Source organism: Urocitellus parryii, chromosome 3 (genome assembly GCF_045843805.1).
Source record: "Urocitellus parryii isolate mUroPar1 chromosome 3, mUroPar1.hap1, whole genome shotgun sequence".
Lineage (NCBI taxonomy): Eukaryota > Metazoa > Chordata > Mammalia > Rodentia > Sciuridae > Urocitellus > Urocitellus parryii.
The window spans coordinates 123,550,610-123,575,847 of NC_135533.1; the positions used below are offsets into that span (position 1 = coordinate 123,550,610).

Below are 25,238 nucleotides of genomic sequence, written 5' to 3' on the forward strand. Positions count from 1 at the left end.
CGGTCCTCTGACAGCCCTGCGCCGGGAGGCGCCCTGCCTGGGCCACCGGCAGCCCCTCTTCACTTGGGTAAACAGGAAAGGAAAAACCCCTGGTGGATTAAACATTAAAAAAAATAAATCCCGGTGGGGTGAAAGAGGGGGTGGGGCTTCCTGCGGGTGTTGGACTCCGGAGAGCAACTCCAGAGCCCGCGCGGTGGTCGCCTCCCGGCCAGGAGATGGACAATCAGGAGGAGGGCGCAGGGCGCCGGGGCTGCTCCAGACCCTAGCCGCCTGCTTTTCGCCATCCAGCCCGGCTCCGGTCCTCCAGGGGTTTGGCGACGTCTGTTCTTACCTAGACGGTGTCAGGGAAGCTGAAAATCTTCATTCCGGGGCTCCAGGATGTGCCCCAGTGAGATGGGAATGCTGTGGCACCTTTGGTCCCCCGTGCTCATCAGCCTGACCGCCCTTTTCTCCAAAGGTGAGGACCCCTCCACCTTGGGCCCGGGACTAACTTTGCCTGGAGTGCATGTGGGAGAGTGCGGGGCTGTGGGTGGCAGGGAGCGAGGGCGTGGATGTGCGCGGTGTGTGTGTGCAGGCGTGTTGCAGGGGTCATGCTCAGCGGTCCCTCGGCGGCTGCAGGTCCTTCCCCTGGAGGACCTGGCTAGGATACCATGGGGGAGACTGCAAAGGAACCCGAGGGAATTGAAGGTTGTTGCCGGAGGACAGTAAGACAGGGGGTTGTAAGGCTCTTGATAGAGAAGGTGGCTGCCAGAGTGCTGACCCCAGGACAGGAAAGGGGGACTGAAATGACCTGGAAGATCCTGGGATCTGGAGTTGACTTCTCTGCTGGCACCTGTTTAGAAATAATTTTGGAAAAGTCTTATCATATGGGAATTCCATTTAGTACACCTGAGGCTGCTAAAAATAGGGCTTAGGGTCAGCTCTGAAGAAAGGGTCTGGAGTTCCTCTGCCCAGCCCACACAGAGGTTTCAGTACCAGGTCCCCACAGGCACCTTCCTGGGGTGCCTGGGGAGCAGCATCCAGGGAGAGGTTAACTGCAACCTGGGTCCCGAGTTCCCAGCAGGGCCTGACCCATCCATCTCTCTCGGCTCTCAGCATCCCTGACTGTGAGTTTGAAACCTCGGGACCTTAATTGTTTGCAGAGAAATTGTTTGATACTCAGAGCAGATTGTAGAGAGGACCAGCAATTTTTTTTCTTACTGATTGGGACTCTGTCTGTGTGAGGTTTGCCCCTTCAAGTGCCCCTTTCCTACAGAGGCACATATTGGGAGAAAGTGGAGATATTTAGCAGTCTAAAGCGTGATCTGAAAAAACCCTGTAAACATGTTTTTCTATGATTATTTTCAGGGTAAGATCTCTCTTAGAAACTTCAGAGTCAGTTACCACACATTGAGTGTTTCAATTACATGAATTTTCTGTTCCCTGGGTTTTCCCAGTATCAGGAGGCTCTGTGGCTTTGGATCAGGTAGATCTAGACAGTTCACCCGCTGGGCTTTTGTGCTGCTCCCATTAAGAAAGAACATCATATGTTCATCCACTCCACTGTCTTCTCAAGTGCAGCTGAAATGGACTCGGGTCTCTCAATTATGTGTTAGAACAATCCTGATGACCAGAGCTAGTGAGAGTTATGCTGTACACAAGAAACTAGAGGAGAGGTTGGTGAATTCCATGAATCCAATCCAGGCTGACATGAGGCTTAAAATACCCCTCCCCATGCCACAGCCTGGCTGGCAAGAATGGCCAGGAGGCAAGTTCTTTACTGGTGGTCACTGGGTTTTATAATAAGAATAGGTGTCTCTGCTTTCATGCTGCAGTAACAAGGTTTTGTGAAGAAAGGCACAGGGTAGCTTTGCAAAGATGACCTGTCAACTGTGTTGTTACGCAGTTCCCTTACAGATCGATTAGACCAGGCAGTGTGAGAGAGCTGAATTTCCCGGATACGTCTGAACTTTTCCAAGTGGAAGCGCTGAAAACTTCCCCAAGTGATGATTTTCTGTAAACGTGGAAGCCTTTTTTCTAAATGGCCAGAAATCAGCTTCTGGGTGACAGTATAAACGCAGCAGATGACAACTTCCGTCTGTTGATTGTAGAGAACTCAACTCAGCCAGACAGTTCAAGAGTGACTCTGTTGTGTTGGGACTTCCCACTGTGCTCAGCGCAGCCAAGCACATGGTAGGAATTCAGTGATCATGTACACGGTGCCAGAGAACACGGGCAAGTTAATATTGTGAAATTGGGTAACATGGAACTTCACGGTGCAGGCATGGCTCATCAAACCAGGGTAGGCCAGTCCTTCCCCAGCACGTTCAGATTCCTTCCCCTCTGAGATTATGTGGCCACTTGAGAGCTCTGACCAGCCTGAAATCAAGTGTTGGCCATATTTAACAGGGTTCTGGTCAGAAGTAAATGCACACACTCTAAAACACCTAATTCATCTGGCACTGGATGAAAGGTAGGGATTGCTGTTGTCAGTTATTAAACACATGCTCCTGCATGATACCAGTTTTACCCCTGTGTCTCTGTGCATTCCAAATAAGAATTCTTGGGTAAAACAGAGTGTGCATTTGGACACCAGGCTAGCACCCTTGGATTTGATGGCTGCTTAAATTCCATGAGCAGAAAATGATTAGTCATAGAGCAAACCTACACTCATCTAGCTGTTTTAAAAATACAAATACAGATAAAATGTCATTTCTTGTACTTCTATCTCCTTGGGACCTAGGAGCAGTGGTATGAAAAAGAAAGTTTTACCAACCCCTTGTCACGTGGCCCCAAACTCATGTGGAGAACAGCCGTTGATTAAGTTGCTGGGAGCTTGCGTCTCACTTCAAGTGCTGGTTGGTGTTGGGAGTTGCTGTAGATCTCGGATGTGCAGGTGGCAGATGGTTAGTGCTTCTCTGTGGGCTTCCTGGGTAGAGGCAGGTGACAGGAGGGTGAACTAAGAAGAAGGTTCAGTGGGAAGATGGAGATGAGCAGAGAGCAAAGTGGTATTTAGACACAGAGCAGGAAGGTCGTCACCTTAGGCTGCCGTGGCCATCTTCCCTGCATGCACCCTTCTCAGCCAAATTCTAGTGACAAGCAGAAGCTCATGGACCTGCAATCAGGGAAAAAAGTTGTGGCACCTGTTCCAGGCCTCCTGGGCAGGGACTTCTCATCCTGTGCCGAGGGCTTCTGTGCACAGAGCTTCTCTCCTGGGTCCACTTGCATAATTCTCCCACAGAGAGGGGACAGAGAGAGCTTCAGCTTATACTGGCACCTTTACTAGGGTTCAGGACTTTTTAGGGCAGCAAAAAATACCAGGAGGAAGTGTGTGTGTGTGTGTGTGTGTGTGTGCGTGCACGTGCGTGTGCGCATGCACATATGTGCAACTTCATTGCTCACATTCATACCCTGTCAAAATTAAAAGGCTGGGGAATGGAGAGACCGCTAAATTCAGCTTTTGTGAATTAAGGAGTTAAAAATATCACTTTATTGAAAGTACTTATATGCACAGAAATGAAGAATTCCAAGTTTGAGATGTTTAATTGAGTTCTACTTTCAAGACCCAAGGAAAAAAATGAATAAACAAAACAAATATTCCAAAAATATATTATTGTAGAATCTTACATTGCATGTATTTCCAATTTATGAATCATATATCCATCTTCTCATCTATGCATCCATATACTCATCTACCTACCCACCCACCCATTCATCCATCTATCCACCTACCCACTCATCCATCCATCCATCCATCCACCCACCCACTCACCCATCCATCCATCCACCCATCCACCCACTCATCCATTCATCCATCCATCCACCTACACACCCACCTGTCCATCCATCCATCTATCCATCATCCATCCATCCATCTACCCACTCATCCATTCATCCATCCATCCACCCACTCACCCACCCACCTATCCATCCATCTATCCACCCACCCACTCATCCATACATTCATCCATCCACCCACCCACTTACACATCCATTCCTCCATCCATCCATTCATCCATCCATTTGTCCATCCATCCATCCATCCATCCATCCATCCATCCATCCATCCATCCAGTATGGAAGGTTGTGTGTTTTCAGAGACCACAGAAAAGGCAGAAATTACCTTCAGGTGTTTTGAAGACATGGGGTCTGGCTGTCCAGGGCCCCACTGGCTGGGGAAGCTCTACATAGTCAATTGTCTGGATTTCAAAGTGCCACAAGTCATTGCTCCACTGTTGTAAGTTGTAAGCACAAACCTGGGTGGTTCCATGTTCAGCAGTCCCCTCTTTCTTTTCTCTTCTGGTTCCATCTCCCTTTGCTATTTTATAATGACCCCTCCCTTCTGACCACAATGTGCCCCTATGCTGTGCTGAGCACAGAGAATATAGTAATGAGGAGAAAATCCAAAAAGGTATGGTTACCACCCTCACAGAGCTTGCAGTCTGTGGAGGAGACAGAAAAATGTCATGTGCACAAGAGAGGAGAGGTGTGCTGACCCCTGTGCTGTGTGCTTAGAGTGGCAGAGCATCTCTGGAGGCAGGACTGCCAGTGTTTGACTGGAACATCAGGGAAAGACAGGGGCATTACCTGGAGGACAGGGAGAGGGAGGTGCAGTGGTCAGTGGGGGATGTACAAAGAGGATGAGAACAGGTGCCTGTCCGGGTGGCTGGGCTGAAGGAGTTGAGGGGGGGCTGTTGCGTGAGGGAGAGGACCAGAGGTGGCTAGAGATGGGGTGGACAGGGGTCAGCACCCACTGCTTCCTTAGAATTGTCCAGCTAGATGATAAATGTGGTGGTCACTGCTTCATGGGCTTTGTGAGCAGCTAGGTCTGTGTTAAGTAATAGAAACAGGACAGAGTGACTTTAAATCAGAGGGTACATAAGTTTCCCATGCTGCTACAGCAAATGGCCACAGACACGAGGACTTAAAACAACACAAGTTCTGGAGGCCAGTGGGCCCACTTCCCGACACTGGGCTGAGCCCAAGTCGTCTGTGGGAGGGGGATCTTTCCTGCCTCCTGCAGCTCTGGCAGCTGCCAGCATTCCTTGGCTTGTGGCCAGTCAGTCTACCTGCAGGGCTGCTCTGCGGTCTCCCTGCCCCTCTGAGTGCCGCTGTGTGTGCGTCTTCTCTGGCCTTTGGGGAGGCTGGGTGGATTGCAGTTAGAACCAATTCACACCATTGGGCAGTCCCCTTGTCCAGTTAGTCCCTTCTTCAGTTAGTCCTAATTTTCACTTCCAAACAAGGTCAGGGACACTCATGGTTTCCTGTGACTCACATGAGAGCATCCTTTGGAGGTAAGGGGCATTTTCCAGCCACCCCCAGGGGTAACATTTTCAAACTACTTTGTAAATGTTCTCCAAAATTTCCAGTTCACCTCGAGGCAACTGATGTTTATTTTCCTTCCTATCTTTGATTCTTTCTATTTAGCATAGCACTTTGGACATTGCAAAGGTACAATAAAAATTTCAAGTGTGCTTAAGAGTGTAACATATTGCCTGAAGAATGTCTGCCTGACAGGAAAATGGCCTAATGCTGTCTTTTCCCGTAATTCCTAGTGCGGCAGGAGATGCTTTGCTCCATGATAATAACAGCTAATTTTTTGAGTGGTTATTGCATGTCAGGCACTGTGCGGAGAGATTTATGCAGATGAGTTTTTTGAGTGTGCAGATAAACCAGTGGGACAGCGAGGTTGAGGCTCAGAGAAACTGCGTACCTCGTCCAAGACCTGAGGAGGGTGGAGGCTGAGCCTGGGCACCACAACTCACCTGTTAGCCAGGCTGCACACAGTGGCGATGGTGTCATATCTAAGGGTACCCATTTGCCAGGCAAGAGTCCATGGAGCCCGGCCTGCTGAGGGTGGAGAAGATGGGTCTCCCACTTAGAGTCCGCTCAGAGCCCAGTGGTGGAGACACTCAGTATGGGTGGGCCAGGGGGTCCGCAGATTTCCTGTTTGATTTTCTCAGCAGGAACTGGACTAACACCTGAAAGGGACTAAAATACAGATTTTAATTCCAGGGATGCTATGCGTTCACCTGACAGTGTGGGATGTGTTTGGGGTCTCCTGGGCCAGGCCACTTGAAGGATTTGCAGATGTGCCTGATGAACGGCAGCTCGTGGGTATATTTATCCACACACTTCACTGACACTCAGGGGTCTTGGGCAGCTCAAGACAAGAGGTGGCCCCCAGGAGTAAAAGAGTAGCTGGCTCTTCAGTGGCCACTGGGAAATCGTGAAGGAGGCGGGGGGGGAAGGTGGTGAGTGAAGACAGGGAAGTGTGACTCCGACTGGCAGAGGAGAACGCGGGTCCTGTGAACACACGGAGCTCGGCTCTGGATGCCAGACGGCCAGCCTGAGGGACTTATGAGAAGAAGACTGTGGGGGTTCTAGCGAGAGAAGGGAAACCAGCTTGGAGTTGTTGTGAAATGAGGCCAAGGACTCAGAATATTTTTATGTGACTTTGTCATTTCAAAAATCTGCTGTAGCAAGAAATAAAGGAGGATCCAGCAGCGAGACACCAGGCGTCTTGAAGGCTGGCGTGCGGGGTCCGTTCATGTGCCCATAATGCCCAGGCTCTGCCCCCTGCTGCCCAGAAGCTGAGGGTCAGCCTGGAGGAAGGTCCTGGGACTGAACACAGACACTGTGGCAGATGTGGGCGACCAGATTCCAGAGTGTGTTTTCAGAACACGGGGGGTGAGAGCGGCGGAGGTAAAGACCATCTTGGAAAGAGGATTTAATTATCCACTCCGCCCCTCTCTGCCTGCCTGTCTCCGTCTCAAGTATATAAATGGAAAGAGACTTGGGCGTCCATTTGCGAGGACGGGCGGTTGCAGGGAGTTCTTGGCGGCATTATTTTTTCATGAGAGTGGCATTAAGTTCTCGTGTTGATGGGACTCTCGGCACTCCCTCCTCAAGGCAGCGGTCAGTTAGATTTCACTGCTCCTCATTTCTGCTGAAATCATGGACCAGGACAGCTGTGTGGGTGGTGGAGGGGGGAGCCCAGAAGTTGTCCTAGTTAGAGGGGCTTCAGAGGGTATGTGACACCTCTTGGGACATTGCTCTTGCCCCTGCCTGCCCATGATACCTTACTTGCCCCCATCTTGTGTCCCTGTAGGCCTTCTCTCTAGGCACATGCACCAGGTGACAGCCACTGCCTTTCACTGTGGTGGAAAGCATAGGACATGAGCATCAGAATGCTGATTTCAGAAGCTGCCCGGAGCCCAGAGCAGGACTTGGAAGGGAATGTTCATGGGCTTCCTTGGCCCCTCTCTTCTTTCTGGGGATGGAGATGGGTGTGGAGCCTCTAGAAGGGAGCATGGAGGTCTTTGGGCTGCTCTGTGTCCCTTCCTGACAAATAGGGAGGTCAAGAGGTGTTAGATCCATTACCCAAACACACTTGGAAGAAGCCTACCCGCATCACCCGAGAAGAGGCAAGGGACATGTGTATAGGAGGTGACGGGCAGGGGCTCCAGTGTGCGCTCGGAGCCCCAGATGCTCTCGTGGCCGAGGGAACCAGCAGGCTCCTCAGTGTGGTGGCCTCTCTGAGAACTGAGATCCCGTCCCTGGACTTGCTGGGGCATGGTCTCCCCAGAGCCTTCCCTCTGCGATTGGATGAGTGAAAATAGAAATATAGTCTGTTACGTAAAAATGGAGAGATGTGTATTGTGCCCACCGATGTTGGAGCCCAAGATCTGTGCTCACCCCAGTGATTTTGAGACATGTTGGTGGTGCTGTGCCAGGCTTGAGACATGCCGGGGGGCACTGTGCCCAGCTGGGCTATGGAGCTGGCGCGCTGGCAGATGGTCACCCTCGAGACCCTCCTGGGTCTCCTCCCAGCCCTTTCCAGATGAGCCTTTGGGTCTGAGGTGCTCTGGGGCAGGATTGTAACCCGCAGGACCAAGGTTAGAGCTGTGGGTGAGCCTGGGCTCAGGTCCTGGCCATGGCTGGCAGTGCAGGAGCAAGGAGCGAGGGCAGTTTAGCTCTGATACGAAGCAGGTTGAAGAAGCTCCGAGAATCTGACTTGGAGAAAGAGTGGCTGCTTTGACCTGCAGGAGGCCACTCTAAGGAAGGACTGGCCCTGTGTCTGCAGCTTCAGAGGGTGGGCAGAGAAGACCTGGGCAGAGCACCAGAGGTGCACCCCATGGGGAAGCGGGATCCTCCGGGAATGCATCTCCCTCAGAACAGCTGTACTTTGGTTCGTTTGCTGCAGGTAGGCTTCTGGTGCCCTCCTGGAGCACTCATACAGCTGGAGCACGGCCCCTGCACTCAGAGGGGAGCATGGAGGCACAGGCCTTGGGTGGGAGCCCTCGCCAACAGGAGGGTATCTTTGTTTTTAGAGCACAGTTGTATGACAACAGATCAGAAGTCTTAACACTCACATAGTGTTGAATGTCAAGCAGAGGCTGCAAGACCTTCTGTATGGTGAGCAGCAGGGTCTAAGGATGAGGGGAGTGGGAGCCACAGGCCCCAGTGTTCTGGGCCCTGGGACACCCCAGGCCCAAGGGCGGCTTTGGCTTCCAGAGAGGGAAGTGGGTGGGGCTGGAGCCTGAGCACAAGCGAGAGCATCAGTTTTGTGTTTTCATTAAACTGTTCATTTGCTCCATGGGGAAAATTTCATCCAAATGATACAATGGCACAGGGCAGTGTCGGAAGTTATGGATTGCCCACAAATGTAGGCAGGAAAGAGAACAGGAGGAGGAGGAGAAGAGGAGGAAGGGAGGAGGAAGAAGGGAGGAGGAGGAAGGGAGGAAGGAAGGAGGAGGAAGGAGGGAGGAGGAGAGGAGGGGAAGGAAGGGAGGAAGGGAGGAGGAGGAGAAGGAGGGGAAGAGAGGAGGAGGAGAGGAGAAGGAGGTAGGAAGGAGGAGGAAGAGTAGGAGGGGAGGATGAGGAAGAGAAGAGGAAGAGGAAGAAGAAAGGAGGAGGAAGGGGAAAAGAGGAAGAGAGGAGGAGAATGAGAGAAGAGAGGAGGAGGAGGGGGAGGACAGGAGGAGGAGAGGAGGAGGAGGGGAGGGCAGGAGGAGGAGGGGAGGGCAGGAGGAGGAGAGGAGTAGGATGAAGGGAGGAGGAGAAGGATGAAGGGAGGAGGAGGAGGGGAGGACAGGAGGAGGAGGGGAGGAGGGTGAAGGGAGGAGGAGAAGGATGAAGGGGGGAGGAGGAGGGGAGGACAGGAGGAGGAGAGGAGGAGGGTGAAGTGGGGAGGAGGAGGGTGAAAGGGGGAGGAGGAGGGGAGGACAGGAGGAGGAGAGGAGGAGGGTGAAGGGAGGAGGAGGAGGGCGAGGACAGGAGGAGGAGGAGAGGAGGAGGCTGTGGAGGAGGATGGGCCAGGAGGGAGGGAGAACCATCACCCAGCTGTCGGTCACTCATGTCAAGTTCACAGAGCCTCGAACAGCTCTTTAGATTGAATTCGGCTTGTTCTGAGGTCTGAGCACACTGAGAGGCATTCAGTAAACATTTGTGGGGACGTTTAGGAACTTTATTAAAAGCACAGCTTTTCCTTTCAGTGTGAACTGAAGGAGATTTCTTAGGCCTTAGAACCTGGGAAACTCTGTCTGTCCTGAGAAGCCGCTTACACTTCACCCTGGGAGGGCTGCTTCCAGGTGGCCCTGTGCCGACCTTTGCCCTCCTGGCCGTGGGCTGGGCGAAGGGGTTCGGGGGTTTCTCATGAGCAGGCTTTGGCCTTGGCTCCGTGTTTTCCTGCACCTGTTCTCCCTCCTGTCTGCTTCCTGCTCTGTTCATTGTATCCCACTGCATTTATTGTTTTCAATCTACTTCAAATTATTTGAAATGAGAGGTGGAGAGAAACCACCCACCTCCCTCGCCTCCTCCAGCCCCTCAGCATCCTCCAGTGGAGGTGGCTGCTCTCCGATGCTCCTTGTCCTGAAACTCTGGTTCACCCAAAATGTGGTCCCTGGGCCTGACAAGGGCTCCTGAAGGGTGAGGGTTCAAAGGACTGGAGGGAAACCCGGAGTTCCTCCCGAGGAGTGCTCAGCGAGCGGACCACGTGGGAGCATTAGTGGGCAGGAGGTGCGGAGAGCAGGCTGGGCTTTGAGGCTTGGCAGGATCAGAGAATGCGCCGCAGGTGCAGTAGGAAATGCAGGTTGGTGACTGGGAAGGCGACCCTGCCTCTGGGACCTGCCAATCGGTATCACTGTGGTGGAGCGGAATCAAAGCAACAGGTGTGTGTTTTAACTTGGAATGGAGGCTCTTCCCTGGGACCTTGTGTGACGTTCTCAGAACCCGAGAGGCCCTGATGCTTGGATACATCCATAAAACAGTCAGGCTCAGCCCCAGGACCTACTTAGTTCTAGTTTTTCATCTTCACAGAGGAAGTCACAGGTAACTAAGAGGGTTCCTCTGTTTATGCACCTGTTGTGAACACAGTGAGTTAGGCTTGGAGCTCAGACGTACGTATTCAGCTCCTCCCTGACAAGGTCACCATGAGGTGGGAGAAACTGAGGCGTGGACAGTACACATGACCTCAGGCTTGTCTGCGGCCTTATGTTGGTCATGTGCTCTGACTTGCAATGGCTACTGCAGGTGGAGAGCCCTGGCCTCCAGAGAAGCCTGCACATCAGGCCCTGGCTCCTTCAGTCCAAGAAGGTCACTGGAAAGGACGGGCACTGATGGGAGCCTGGCATGGGACACCACGTAGGTCACTCGTATAGATGTGGGGAGGGGGCCTCTATGGGCATTTTGGTGTGGTGCCGTGGACAGAGGGGCAATAGATGCTGTCTGATTAGCCAAGCAGGGTGTCCCTCTCTCAAGGCTGCTGTAATGTTGAGCCAAAGACCCAGATACTCAAACTTCCCCTGATTTTCAGCCTTCAAGGGAATGCCACGTGGCTGCCTCAGGGTGATTCCAGTGTGGCAGTTCCCCCTTGTGGAGAAGCTCCTCCATCCTTTGATGCTCATTTAAATGTAATGTAAGCTTTTGTTTCCAATGATGGTAATTTTTCAGAGTCCTTAATTAGATGTGAAAACTATGCACAATGGAGATTACTGTTGTGAATAAATATTTGCATTATGTGCTGTTAAAAGCAAGCATCAACACACACAATCGCTTGTTTTACAAGCCTTCAATATTTTGAAATGTAAGATCCGTGGAACTGCTGAGAACTGTATGGAAGGGGAGAGCGAGCTGCTTACATCATGTTATTTATATTTTCAGGGGAGTGGCGTCAACCATAGGAGGGAAAGCCCATGGTTTTGATGTGTGGTGGCGTAAAAGCAGCCTGCAAATGAGTCCTGCCTTATCGCTCCCAGTTCTGCACGTCTGCTTCCAATACAGTGTCTTGCTTGATGTCCTTAATTAGGCGGTGCACACTGGGGAGCTGATTTTTGCCTGTGGTTCAGAAAAATGTAACCTCGGAATAGTGAGAAATATAGTTTCTAAGACATTCTGGTGTTACAGATAGCCTGGCACTTCAACTTGGAAAGGACAAAGCGAGCACCGTGCTCTGGGCCAAGTGTCACGTTTTTGCTGTCTGCCAGTGATTTTCCCAGAATTGTTTTGCATGTGTTACACAGATTTTTTTTTTTTTTTTGGATAGGAAAAGGACACTATCATTATTATTCTTTTTCAATTTAAAAGCACAACGTGTGAATTGAAAGGATGTGAAACAGATGAGCAGCAGGGCTGGGGACCTGCGGAGTGACATGTCATCAGTAGAAAAGAACAGTTGGAGGGGCGGCCTTCCGCTGACATTGACCAGCCATTCCAGGTGGTGCACACCGTGGTCGGCAGATACCTTCATGTCTTCCCTGTGAATGCCTTGTATTTTGAAGTCAGGAGATTGTCACTAAAATGTGGGCTTTCCTGCTTCTCTTGAGTTGTGAGTGGCAGGGGCTGGTATGTCACGCCCAGGCTGCATCCAAGTGGCTGCTCCTTCTCTGGGCAGGTCTGCATTGTGGCTCCTGTGGCCGCTGTCCTCTCCATAGTTACCGCAGGCTCCAGGCTTGGGCCTCTGTGCTTCCTGTAGCAGAGGAACACTTCTCTGTACTCAGGGCTCCTTCAAAAGTGGGGAAACGCAGACGAGTGCGGGTGTCCTGCCCAGGGGTGGCTCTCTTGGATTGCCTTCCTGAGCCTGGTGACATGCACACCCGCTGTGCCTTCCAGGTCACATATACCTGTTGCGCGAGGCTTACCTGTGATTCCCAGGAAGGGCTGGATTATGGTTAGTGCCGTTTTGCTGTTATGTGTAGATCACCGCACTCTGGTCCTGGGGAGAAGAATGAGGGATGGTGCAGACTTTCTGAGGGGTGTGTGGAGGGGGAGGTTTTAAAGGCACTCAGTTTCCAAATTGTGAATTCCTTTGTGTGCTGGGTCTGGAAGAGAACCCATCTGGTCAACTTCCACCTGTCCGTTCTCCCTCTCACACACACACCACTTGTTTGACTTTAAAGTGAGAGGACGCCCCTCTTCCAGCTGGTACCCCTCACTGCTTCCTGACCTTGAGGAAGCAGACTTTATCCTGTGGCCCATTTGGAGGTACCTTTACAACAAAGGTAGTTTTTATTTAAAAAAAAAAAAGACATTTGTTTGAATAAACAAATACATTGTTTATTTGATACATTGATGCTGTTTTGCATTTTCTTTGTGTAGCAATCAATTACAATCATGCCTACTTGAAATTTTGGAATACTAAGACTCACAGGGAGGGGAACTTCAAAAAGTTGAAGTTCAACATGTGAACACACAGAAGATATTGTAAGATGATTTAATAGCATGATGAGTATGTTACTTTCCAGATTAAAAGCACGTTATGTGAGGATGAAGTTCTATGGGAGAAGAGGAAGGGAAAGAGGAGTTCCAGGAGAAAAAGAACAAGTAACATTTCTGATTGTTAATGAAGACTTTCTTGTGGATTTTATAAATGGATGGTTGTGGGTGTCAGCCATTCTGTTATTTATATTCCAATAGATACATTTAAAAGAGTGATGTAACAGCTAAATTTTAAAATGTCAAGATTTACAATACACGAGAAACTTTATCCTTAGCAACTATTGAAATGATGATGAAAAATATTAGAAATCACATTTAAAATGTGCAAGTGGGTACATTATTTAAAAAGTTCCATTTTCAGAGGTACAGGGGGAATAACGTTGGAAGATCGATGTTCATAGCCTTGGTTACATATTCAGATCACCTGTGGAGTCTTTCCACCTTGCCCGGCCCACGACACAGCTGTGAACGATGGACTGGGGATGCTCAGGGCACCTTGAGCATCAGTGGTTTTGAACCATGTGCTCCTGACTGAAGAGTGACAGCCCAGCCATCAAAGGAAGCCACCTGTTTGTGGGACTGCAGCAGAGGCTGTGAGCTCCCACTGCCACAGAGTCACGTGAGAAGGCTTTCGGGGGAGAGTGTGAGGTCACCTTTTTGCTGTAGGGGTTCCACAGATTTGTATAATCTTGTAACTGTGTTGCAACAAGATACAGAGCATTTCCATCACTGGTTCCTCTTGCCCTGTGTGTTAAGGTTCAGATGTGAGGTGCCCCTCAAAAGCTCATGTGAGAGATGATACAAGAATGTTTGGAGGCAGGTAGGGTGTGGCTGGAGGAGGTGGTCACTGGTCGGGGTGTGTCTTGGGGTTTCTACTTTGTCCCTGGTGATTGGGCTCTCCCACTGCTTCCTGTTGACATACTTGCTAGGAGCCACAGCAAAAATATTGATACAGGCACCTTTGGGTTTAGTGACTGCCAACCAGCCATTCAGATTATGATTATGTTAAGTTACATTATGGTAATTGTCTCCTGCTGTTTACCTGGGCCCGTTTCGGGACTCAGGTTACTCATGTCACTCTTGTAATGGGAGAGTTCCCATTGGTTGGGAAAGGATGGTAGGAGGGTGTTCCGGGGGAAGTGGAGCCCCCCGCCCCCCAGGGTAGAACACACGTGGTGGACCCACTTGTTAGGGGACGCACACGGCCTCTCACAAAATAAAACTTTGTCTCAGTTTGACTGGCTTGTGTTTTTGTGCCCAACCGGGTTGCAAGATTGCAAGCCGGCGTGCACTGACAGCCCGGGGCCGAGAAGCCTGCAGCAATACTGCTTTTCCTTCTGCCACGATCCACCTCATCTTGGGCCCACAGCAAAGGAGTTGGCAAAGGACCATGGACTGAGCCTCGGGAACCATGAGCCCAAACAAACCTTTCTTCCTCTATGCTGTTCCTGTAGGTGACTCAAACAACGGTAGCCACCTCCATCCTGCATAGTGTCTCCCCATCTTCCTTTCATCTCGCTTCTCCCGGACGCTGTAGGGATGGTGTCCTGTTCTCAGCCTGTTGAGGTGGCTGCTCTCATCTGGCCTCGCATGGTCAGCACTCTTCCAGGTGGTGGATGCAGCAGCCTGGTTCATCCTCATTGCTGAGCAGCACTCCACGATGTGGCAGTCCCAGCGTGAGTCCATCCACTTGCCAGATGAGAGGTGCTGGAGTCGTGAACGGCTTCGGCTTCGGCTGTTGCAGACGAAGCCACTGCATGGGTTTGGCGGGAGCATATGTTTTTATTTCTTTGTGGGTAAATACCTAGGGAGGAGACTGCTGGGTCATATGGGAAGTGTGTGTTCCACATTAGAAGAACCACCAAACTGTTTTGCAAACGCTGGGCCATTTGGCACATGCGTTCGGCACTATGTGTGCTCCAGCTGCTGCTCCGCCTCGCCGCCACTTGGTATTTTCACACTGGAATTTGGCGTTAGTCATCCTGGTACACGTGTCATGGCTCCTCATTGTGGCTTTGATTTGCATTTCCCTAATTACTAATGGCGTTAAGAAGCTTCCAGTGGGCTTATTTGCCATCTGTAGATCTTCCCTGGGAAAGTGTCTGTTGGAATTCTCTGCTGTTTCAGAACTGGCAACTGAGCTGGGTTGCCTTACTGTTGAATTTTGAGAATTGTGTGTTTTGATTGTTTTATCCTGTGTGTGATTGGAGGACATTTTTCTCAGTATATCATCTCATTTATTGAACATGCCCTTGCAAAGCAGACTTCCGATATGACAAAGTCCAACTCGACTTTTCTTCTCCTCTTATGAAATTGCTTTTGTTGTTGTGTGTTCGATGGCTTTGCCTATCAAAGGTCATACAGGTTTTCTCTTCTGTGTTCTTCTAGAAGTTTAATAATTATAGGTCTTTCATGGAAGTTTACAATCTGTTTTATGCTAATTTGGGAGTATGGATCAATATGGGTCAAGATCTATTTTTGGGCACAGGAATGAAAAATTATTCCAGGGTGACTTATTGTAAAGACTGTCATTTCTCTTTTGAATTGGCTTATATTTCTGTTGGAATTCTTTGAACATACATGGTACATTCTGGACTCTAGTTTGTGCCCCTCAGCTCTCCCCATGCAGCCTTCCAACTAATACCATGCTGTCTTGATAAATGTTCTTGACAATACATCTTGAAACTAGATAATGTGAATCTTCTAATTTTATTCCTTTTCAAAAATGTTGTGACTGTGTTCTGATTTGAAATATGAATATTGACGCTCGCATGCCAATTTCTCAAGAAAAAATGCTGTGCTGGGATTTGATTGAAATTGCATTGAACGTGCAAAACCCCCACCTTGGAATAATGAAAACTGCCATCTTCATGAGTTCTCTAGTCCACGAACATGGTATGCCTGGAGTTTATTTAGATTTTCTTTGATTTTCATCACTGTTTTATACTTCTCAGCATATAGATGTTGCACAGGCTTTTTTAGATGTATGTCAAAGTGTTCCAGATTTTTAGGTGCTGTTGAGAATATATCATTTAAAAAATCTGAATTTATATTTCTGTGCTTATGTAGAAATATAGTTGATCTTTTTATTTTGACTTTTTAAAAAATTTTTTTTAATTGTGGATGGACACAGTGTCTTTATTTTATTTATTTTTATGTGGTGATGATAATCAAACCGAGTGCCTCACATGTGCTAGGCTAACACTGTACCACTGAGCTAAAACCCCAGCCCCTATATTGACTTTGTATACTAAATGCATATATTTTAGCAAATTGTTTTTGCTGGGCACTTGGGAATACTTACTCTGGATTATCAGGTCATTTGTGGTACCTTTGTCCCCTCCCTATTCCTCCTGTCTGTGGCACTGGCCAGGACTGGTATGATGTTAACTAAGAGTGAGAGAGTGCCCGTCCTTGCCCTGTTCCCAACATCAGCTTTCCACTGGACACAGGAAGTATATTAGTTGAAGCTCCTTGTTTAAGCTGTTTGTGAAGATGAAGTTGGGATGTTTTTGATTTACTGAGAGGTTTTATTACATGGCATTGAATTTCACCAAATTCTTTTATTGCCTCAGTTATGATGATCATGGGATTCTTTTTTTTTTTTTGGTTGTGGATATGGTGTATTTCATTTATTTCTTTTCAAGTATTGAACTACCCTTATACTTTGTTACAAACTCAACTTAGTCATGATATAGAATTCTCTTTATATGTAGCTGTACTTGATTTGATGATATTTTATAGAAGGTGTTGGTGTCTAAATTCAGGAAAGATATTTTCCATAAATTTATAGAAGCACTGTCTTTGCTTTCGGTGCCACAGTAAAACTGGGCTTCATAAAACACAAGGAAGAGTATTCCTGCCCCTCCTGTTTGGCTTTCAGGAAGATACTGCATTGGAGCTACTAATCCTACAAATATTTGGTTTCAGTTGTCTGGAGAATCCATTTGGGCCTGGGAATGTTATTCAAATGCTTTAAAGTTGCAAATTCAATTCTTTTGCTATTAGGACTATTCCAAGCATCTGTTTCATAGTGGGTTGACTTTGGTATTTTGTGCTTTTTAATGCAAAAGGGTTTAATTCATCTAAATTGTCAAATGTTGGAAATTGTTCTAATATTGTTTATTGGCATTTCCATGCCTTTCTGACCCATAGTGATGTCTCCATTTTCATTTGTGCTTTGAGTAATATGTTCCTTCTCTCTGTCTCTTTCTTGGTCAGTCTGCCTGGAGGCTATGGAAGCCACTCCATCCTTCCCAAGAACCAGGTTTCCATTTCTCTGATCTTATTTACTACTTTTCTGTTCTCCAGTTCTGTTGACACACGGGCTCTGACGTTTCTCATTTCCTTCTGGGCTCTTGTTTGACTTCCTCCTGTCCATCCAGCCCTGTGCACGTCAGCCGGGCCATGGTGGAGACTCTTCTTTGCCAACACAGTGCTCCAGGTTGTAAGTCTCTTTTGGGTGCCCTGTTTGCTGTCCCTCAACTTTCACGGTGAGCTTTTATTTTCAGATATTGATGCTTGCTTTTCCTAATGTCCCTTGTGACTTGCTTTTGACCGAGATATGAGTCACACGTTTGTGATTTACTTTGAAGTATTTGGGGATTTCCCAGATACCTTCCTGATATCAATGCCTAGTTGGCTCCATTTTTGGTCAAATAATATACCTTGTAAGATGTGAATGAATTGACAATTTTTGAGTGTTTTCTGACATTCCAAGATAGGGTCTGCCTCGCTACATGCTCATTGTGCTCTTGAGGAGAGGCCGTGTGGCCCCTGTTGGGAGCAGTGTTCACAGGTTCCTATGAGCCTCCGTGGTTGGTGGCTGTCCAAGAATCCTACATCTTCACTGATGTTCTGCTCAGACTTTATGTTACTGAGGGAGGAGACTGGCATTTGCAACTATAATTATGGATCTTAATGTTTCTTCTCAAAATTCTGTGCATCTTTGCTCCATGGGTGTGTGTGTGCATTTAGGATTATCAGCATTCTGGGCAGAGGGATTTCTCTGTGAATGCCTCAAGTGCCTTTCCCCTGGGTCTTGCTCCTAGAGAAGTTTTGTTTCCTCGTGTTGTTATAGACCTCAGTGTTTTAAAGTGATATTCAAAACACCTCTGTATTTTAAAAAACAAAAATTCCTCAGTTTTATAAAGTGATGTTCAAGTGGTATATTTTCTCCATCCTTCCAAAAGTGCTCAAACAATTTACATTTCATGTGGTCTTATGTGCAGTGGAAATTGAATCTGCCGTCGTCCGAATTACATTTCCCTTGCCTCTGCTGTTCTTTGTGTTCCTCGCCTTTCTCTTAACACTTTTCAGTTAATGGAGCATAGTTCATAATTCTGTTTTATCCTTGCTACTGATTTATTATTTATACATTTAAAAATCACTACAATGGTTTCCCCGAGATGTTCCATACAGACTTTAACTTATCATGATCTAACTTTTGAACACTGGGACCTCTTCAGGTGTTAGGTAAGAACCTGCAGAAGTGTGTTCCTAATTCCTTTCTCTCACTTTTAGGTTTATTGGTCCCATTTATTTTTCATATGTACCATATACACTAAATACCATTAGTTCTCTCTCTCTCTCTCTCTTTCTCTTTTTTTTTGGTTAATGTAGTAAATTTTTTTTAGTGCAATTGAAAATGAGAAAAACAATGGATTTTTGGGTCTACTTACCCTCAGTCATTTCCAGCAGTCTTCAGTTCTTTCTGGAGATAAGGGTCCTCTTGTGGCCCCACATTCTTCCCCCCGAAGGACCCTCGGCATTCCCAGTACCAGGGGTCTGATGGTAACGCATTCCCAGCTTTTAAACTTTTCTGAAAGCGTTTTCACTCCACGCTCACTTTTGAAAGCTGCCTCCCCAGGGCGTCAGACCCTCTTCATTCCTTGGAGAGGTCCCATCGTCTTCTGGCTGATGTCGTCTCTGATGGGAAGTCTGCCGTGCCACTTCCCTTGGCCCGCTGGGCGCTCTCCTTGAATGGACCGAGGAATCTGTTTCTTTCCATCAGAGCTCTCTCTAGTGAGCCTCTTCTTCATGGGAGTCTCTGTTTCATGGGTCTGAGACTTGATGTCTCTCGTCATTTTTGGAGAGTTGCCCTCCTTCCCTCCTCTTTCCCGTTCCTGCTGTCTTCTTTGTGGGATTCCGTTACCTGGCTGCCACACTGTTCCGAAGAGTCTTGGTCCTCGGCTGGGTTTGTTTTTTCTCCAGTCTTTTCTATTTCGGTAGTTTCTGTTGCCGTGTTTTCATCTCACAGATGCTTCTTTGGCCATTTTTAGTCGGCATGCAGGTCAGCCCTGGGAGGTGGCTTGGTTGCTCACTGCTAGAGTTTTCCTTATTATCTCATTTCTAGGATTCCCATTTGGTAGTTCCCTCCCTTTGCCAAGTTCCCCATCTGGGCACCAGGTTGCCCCCGTCCCCACCCTGGGCTGCTGCGTAGCCTTGTGTGTTCCCAGCAGGTGAGCAGCTGAGCTCTTCCTGCCCTGCAGGTATCTGCCTGTCTCTCCTTGAGTTCAGGCTGATTGGCTTCTCTGTGACTTCAGCTCTTTGATGTGGTCCTGGCCTCATTGTCCTGCAGTGTGGCCACTTCTTCTAGTGCTGTGTTACAGTTGGAGCAATACATCTTCCTGCTCTCTGCATCGTAGGAAAAAGAATATATATATATATACATATATATATTTTTTTTTTGGTTCCAGAGATCTGAACCCTGGGGTGTTTAACCACTAAGCTACACCCCGAGCCCTTTTAAAATTATTTTATTTTGAGACAGGGTCTCACCTAGTTGCTTAGGGCTTCACTGAGTTGCTTGAAGTGCAATCCTTCTGCTTCAGCCTCCTGAGTCATTGGGATTGTGGGAATGTTCCATCACACCCAGCATCAGGAAAAACTTTTTAAAACACCATTGCAGGTGGCAGACAAAGACAGTCTGATTCGTTTCATTTGAGGTGGGCCCGGGTCCATCTCTATAGTTCTCCAGGTGACTCTAACTCAAGGATGAGGGACAGGCTTTGTGGGCAGTTGTGCCAGGGATGTTGGGCTGGGGCTTGAACCCTGGAGTTTGGGATTTATTTGGTAATATTCATTTTCCTTACTGAAGTTATTTTATATACCCCTTGGGATCAAACCTGGAAAACAGGAAGTGTTTCATATTTTGCATCACATAATATTTAGTAAAATCAGTTGTGCCGATGCAGGAGCTGATTGTGGGGCAGGGTGAGGAGGCCAGAGGTAGCTACTCAGGAATCCACTGCTCCTGGCAGGACCAGAGGAGATGGCCAGCGGTCAACACAAGGAGCTTCCAAGGAAAAGATGGAGCTGGTCCCTGAGATCTTGCCCTAGGCATAGCACCAGGGCTGGGGATCACAACCCAGGCCCCTCTCTTTGCCCTTGGACTCCTGCCAATGGCTGCCATGGGTCCCTCCCAGCCAAAAGCCTGGAGATACAGACTCTGGAATGCCTCCCACAGGGCCCAGGCCACCCAGAGTGCAGAGCACAGTGGATGCCCCAGGGCCGCGCTCCCATGGCTGGAAGCGCCCCTGCAGGACAGTAGTAAAAAGCTCCTTAAAGAGGCAGAGCTAAGTTCTCTGCATTTACAAGCTGCTGTCTGACCCTCCTTGGGTGCCAGGAAGGGAGGTCAGAGGGTGCTTATAGAGTGTTAGGGTCCCACCCCAGGTGGTTGAAAGCCCAACTTTTAAAATGTGTGGCCCGTAGACATGGCTAAGAGAGGAACTTAAGGTGGCCCTTGAAATGCGGTTGCTTTACAAGGCTGCTTTTAGCCCAGATGCACGATCTGCTGTTTAGATACATTGTGGGGCATTTCTTGAAGCCACTGGTGAGATCCCTTATTATTTCACAGTGCTGTGCTCCTGGCAGCATTTCCTGGGACAGACAGTGAGGTCTGACATGCATGGTCTTGGCTTCCAGTCCTGTCCGTTGAGTTTTGTGGCTTTGGATGTTCTCTTTCCTCAAGGAGCTCAGTCTATGGCTGGGCTGTTGATGGCATTCCATTGTGAGGGGCTCATGTCTGGACCCTAGTCAGGCACAGCTCCCTGTGGACTGCTCAGGAGCATGTGCCGTGGGTGTTGAGGGCTGTGGCATCTTTTCACCAGGTACCCAGCTCTGTGACCTGCAGGGTGGCTGCTGTGTGCAAGCACATGCCCTGCTCCTGTGCCAGGAGCACTGTATTCAACAACAATGACGCTGAACCATCTCCTTTTGAATTTTCCAGCCATTTAATGATGTGAAAATGATGTTTTTCCACTTTGTAGCCTGTATGGAAACAACCCTGGTCTGGATCCGATCTAGGAGCCACAGTTTTCTGATCCTCATTCTTCTTTGTTCAGCTTTCTGGAAGTACAAGTGACAAACAAAATCATGTCATGTAAAGTGTGCCATGTGCTTTAACACACGTGTGTCTTGTGAGACTGTCATGAAGCTAACATGTCCGTCATGGTACCATCAGGGTTTCATTCATGGTGCATTCAGCTGGCCCGTAAGACGACTTCTGTGTGGATAGTGACCAGCATGGGGTTTCGGATGGGTGGGTGCTCACTGTGCCGTGCGATGACCATCTCAGGCTCTTCAGTGACTTGGCTTCACGTGCCCCTGTCTCTTCCTGGTAAGGAGGATGGTGCACTCTGCCCTCTAGCAGACTATAAGTGCCTGGCCCAGTGTAAGCAGCTGTGGCCACCATGTGGGCCTTGGTGCCTCAGACCTCCTTCGTCCTCTGAGTGAGGGTTTGTGCCCCTTGACCCTGCCCTGATTTTGGCAGGTGACTGGGCTCCAGCAAGTTGAGGGGGAGCGTGCATGTTCTCACTGTCCCCAGGAGGCCAAGCTGACCTCACAGAAGCAGAGGACAGAGGGGTGGATCCCAGGTCCAGGAGAGAGCACGCAGCAAGGGGCAGAGAGAGCGTGGTTGACATGTCCAGGGTACAGGGGGCAGGAGGGTGACCGCTAGTGTCCTGGAACACAGGGACAGCTATGGTTGTCAACAGTCCATGGAACATTGCAGGATACCTAGTTGAGGAGATCTGGTTTGTTCCCAGCCCAAAGAAATGAGCTATCTGAGGCGACAGATGTGTCCACTGCCCCGATCTGGTCACTGCACGTTGCATATGTGTGTTGAAATGTCACACTACACCGTTACTGTGTGTTGATTAAAAATAAAAATATATGGTATAAAAGAGAGAATATGGCTGCTGGTGGTATGGGGACAGGGGAAGTGAGGGCCAGGGAAGGTCTTAGACAGCAGAGCGGTGGATTCAGTCCACATTGTTAAGATCCACCTCTAGTTCATGCTCCCTGTGGCCAAGAGTACTTATCTCTTGCAAATTTTGTGAAATTTATGCTCAACAAAGAGACTCTTTTTTCATGCACAGATACTGGATATGAAGGGCGGCGTCTTGCCATCCACCTAGGCCTCGCGGGTACTGCGAGTGGGTTTGACCTCAGCTCCTCTGCACCTTCGGTCTCTGGAAGTGGCCGTCTGAACCATGGCAGTGGAGTCCCAACAGGACATGCGCTGTCTTCCCACAGGATTCACCCGGTTCAGAGCCACAAGGTCACAAAGTCCTTCTGCAGAGCTGAGACTTCAGCAGTTCCGTTGCTGAAACCCCTGCTGCTTCTGACGGATGGTTGTCAACCCCCATTGTTTGTTTTCCCAACAGTGCGGTGACAGCAGTCTGCTGCTCTTTAATTGTCTTCATTTCTGCCCTTACTCCAGTTGCAGTAAATCAGGGAGAGGGCCTGGTGATGGTGCCAGGCAGCTCCTGACCTCTCGCCAGCCGTCTTGGTCTCCATTTGGTTAATCGCAGTCAGAAAGATGTGTTACTCTGGGCCCCTCCTCTGCCAGCTTGTGGGCTCCAGACCCAGCCTGGAAGACGAACGGCTTTGCGTGTGTCTGAGGCACAAATTAAAGAAAAAACGACCATGCAGTGCAGTCTCTTCCATCAAAACAGCATCTCCTCCGCATCGACTGCCACTCATGGTTCCCTGCGTCCTTTTCCTAGTGGGAAGATCCGTGGCCGGACATGCCCTTTGCTTAGTGTCTGTGGTTGACATGGTGGAAATTACCCTACCCACTCCAGCATGGACGGCCAAGGTGCCACTTAACCTCAAGCCTTTGGTCTGAGGTTGCTCAGAGAAGAGGACACAGAGGTGTTGGGAATTGGTGCTCTGAGGGTGGCTTATGGACTTTCTCTGAAAATTCATCCTGTGGCCTGCAGAAGCGTGCACACCAACAGCAGAGTGCTTCTGAACCACGCCCCTGGTGTCTCCCTGTGGGAGCAACCTGACCTTTAAGTCTCTGCCTGTGGGGAAGACATGTCCCGCAGGGGCTCAGGTCCCAGATGCCGTCCCCAACAGCAATGCGGCAGAGACGGTGCACCGTGGCTGCGATTGTGGTGGTCCTCTGGGGGCCGGGAAACTCGCCTCCTGGAGCTGGGAATCCCTGCTGCTTTACTGCCTTCTGTGCACCCTGGACCAGGACCGCTGGTCTCCTTCCTCCAGGGAGAAGTCCTCATGCAGGGGAGGGAGATGGCGTAGAGCGCTCTGGTGGATGGATTCAATCATGTTCATGGGACTTTGTCAACACTGAAGTCACCAACTGAGAAAGTGATCTGGTTTGGACTTTGATTGAAGTTGCTTCAGGCTCTGGACAGGGAATGTTCTGGAAGCACTAAAGGATTGGATTACCTTTGGAGTGGGTGTCTTGGAGTTGAGGCTATTGGCCCGCTGTAGAAGGTAGAGCCGCTCAGGTCCCCTTCAGCTCATGAGCCCTGCCTGTGGAAGGACACTTCCAAGTGGGGGACCAGGAGAATTCCAGTAGGGCTGGAGGACTGGCCTTGAACTCGCTGTGCCCTCAGAAGATCACTTTCTGGTCCAGGAGCTACCACCCTTGGTGCCTGGCCTTCATGCCACATGGCTGAGTGTGAGCTACCAAGAGATTAAAGGCTGACTTGCCACATTTAACAGTTGGTGCGTTCAGGCCATTGTGAGTTGGGTCCAGCACACCCCAGGACAGCCCAGCTCTGAGCCTTCCTGTGTTGCAAGAACTAGAGTGGGCTCTATCTGGGATGTGTCTCAGGTGCTGTGCAGAGACAGGTGACAGAAAGTCCAGCACACTCTGGCTGGAATGGAATGGGACATCCGGACTGCTATGACCAAAGGCCAGGGGTGTCCAGCTGGACACCTGTGGCTCTCATGCTTGTCGCTACCTGACGGTTTCATCTGGTGTTGGTTCCGTTCCTTGGTGGACCTGCCCTCACGGCACTGAGATGACCCTTAGCTCCAGGTTGGTGTGCTGTCCTCCCATAGCATGGGCAGGAAAGAGAGAGGACACTTCTCCCAGGGTGTCCAGAGAGCCTGGGCTCTGTGCAGGGATTAGAGGTGGACCTGAGCACAGCATGGGCTGATTGCCACTTGGGCCCATGGCAATGCACCTGGGCCTAAGACTCTCATTGAAGTGGCAGAAGCTGGAGCCCCCCTACTGCTGGCCAGCAGGCTGATTCATAGTGGACAGTGTGCCTCAGAGGGGCAGGGTGCTGTGAACAGGGTCCCAGTGCCAGTGTGTCTCTCTGTGGGCTTCCAACACCAGCTATCACTGGGCAGCTGTCCCACAGTTTGGTTCAGTTCTGACACTGGCCCCAGAGCTGGAGCGGACCGCAAGGCCCAGGGACAAGGTCCCCAACAGAGCTCCTTTCTCTTCTCACACCACTTGCCAACACTTCTGACTTGGCTACAAATTTGGGACTTCCCCCGAGCCCCCTTCAGGTTCAACGCTTCTCCCAAACAACTCGGAACTCTCCAGAAGCACCATCCTTCTGGTGACTAGTGTACAATCAGAAAGTTTAAAACAGGGAACAGTCACACAGGGGGACATAGAAGGTTGGTTCTGGGCCTGGGGAGGAAGGCGGAGCTTCGTGCCCTCTCCTCGTGGAGTCTGGGGACACCACTGTCCCAGCACAGACGCGTGCAGGAAGCTTTGCTGAGCCCAGTTTTACCCCACTCTCCTCCCTGGAGACTGGGGTGGGCTGAAGGTTCCAAGACCTGTCCATGGGTCACTGTCATGGCATAACCCAGCGTGGCCAGGGGCCCAGGGAATGGCAGGGGTGCTCAGAGCTCTGTGTCAGGACCCGGGGGCAAAGGACAGAGGTGTCATGCCGTGTCTGGGTGGGGTGGCTGTGGAGGAGGGTGAGGCTGTGCACATGCGTTCATGGCAGTAGAACCCTGAGGCAGGAGTGATGGCAACAGACCCCAGAGCCTCTTCTCGGTCCCCGCCTGATTCTGCAGAGCTGAGGTCGCTGCTCACACAAACAGGATGTTTCATGCCTGTTCCAAAGAAGTCATTGCTTTTTTTTTTTTTTTTTCTCTCTGTTTACTTAATGAGGCTGGAAAGCCCAGGTGGCTCCACACCTGTGAGTTTTCGGCAGGTGCCGGGAAGCTTTGCTCAAGGGGGAGGAACATGCCTTGTCTGACCCAAAGCCCACAATCTCCACCAGATTTAGACTTGGAGCAGGTGGTGTGATATGGGAACTGGACGG

At 49.7% G+C, this 25,238-nt stretch overlaps 1 protein-coding gene across 1 annotated transcript in view; it reads left to right on the plus strand.

The window, feature by feature from the left end:
- Positions 1–378: 378 nt before the first annotated feature.
- Positions 379–25,238, plus strand: part of Tmem132d (transmembrane protein 132D) — a 497,735-nt gene continuing 472,875 nt past the window's right edge. The window contains exon 1 of the mRNA XM_026408042.2: positions 379–457. Within this exon, the coding sequence (XP_026263827.2) occupies positions 379–457 (79 nt within the window). The remainder of the gene's footprint in view (positions 458–25,238) is intronic.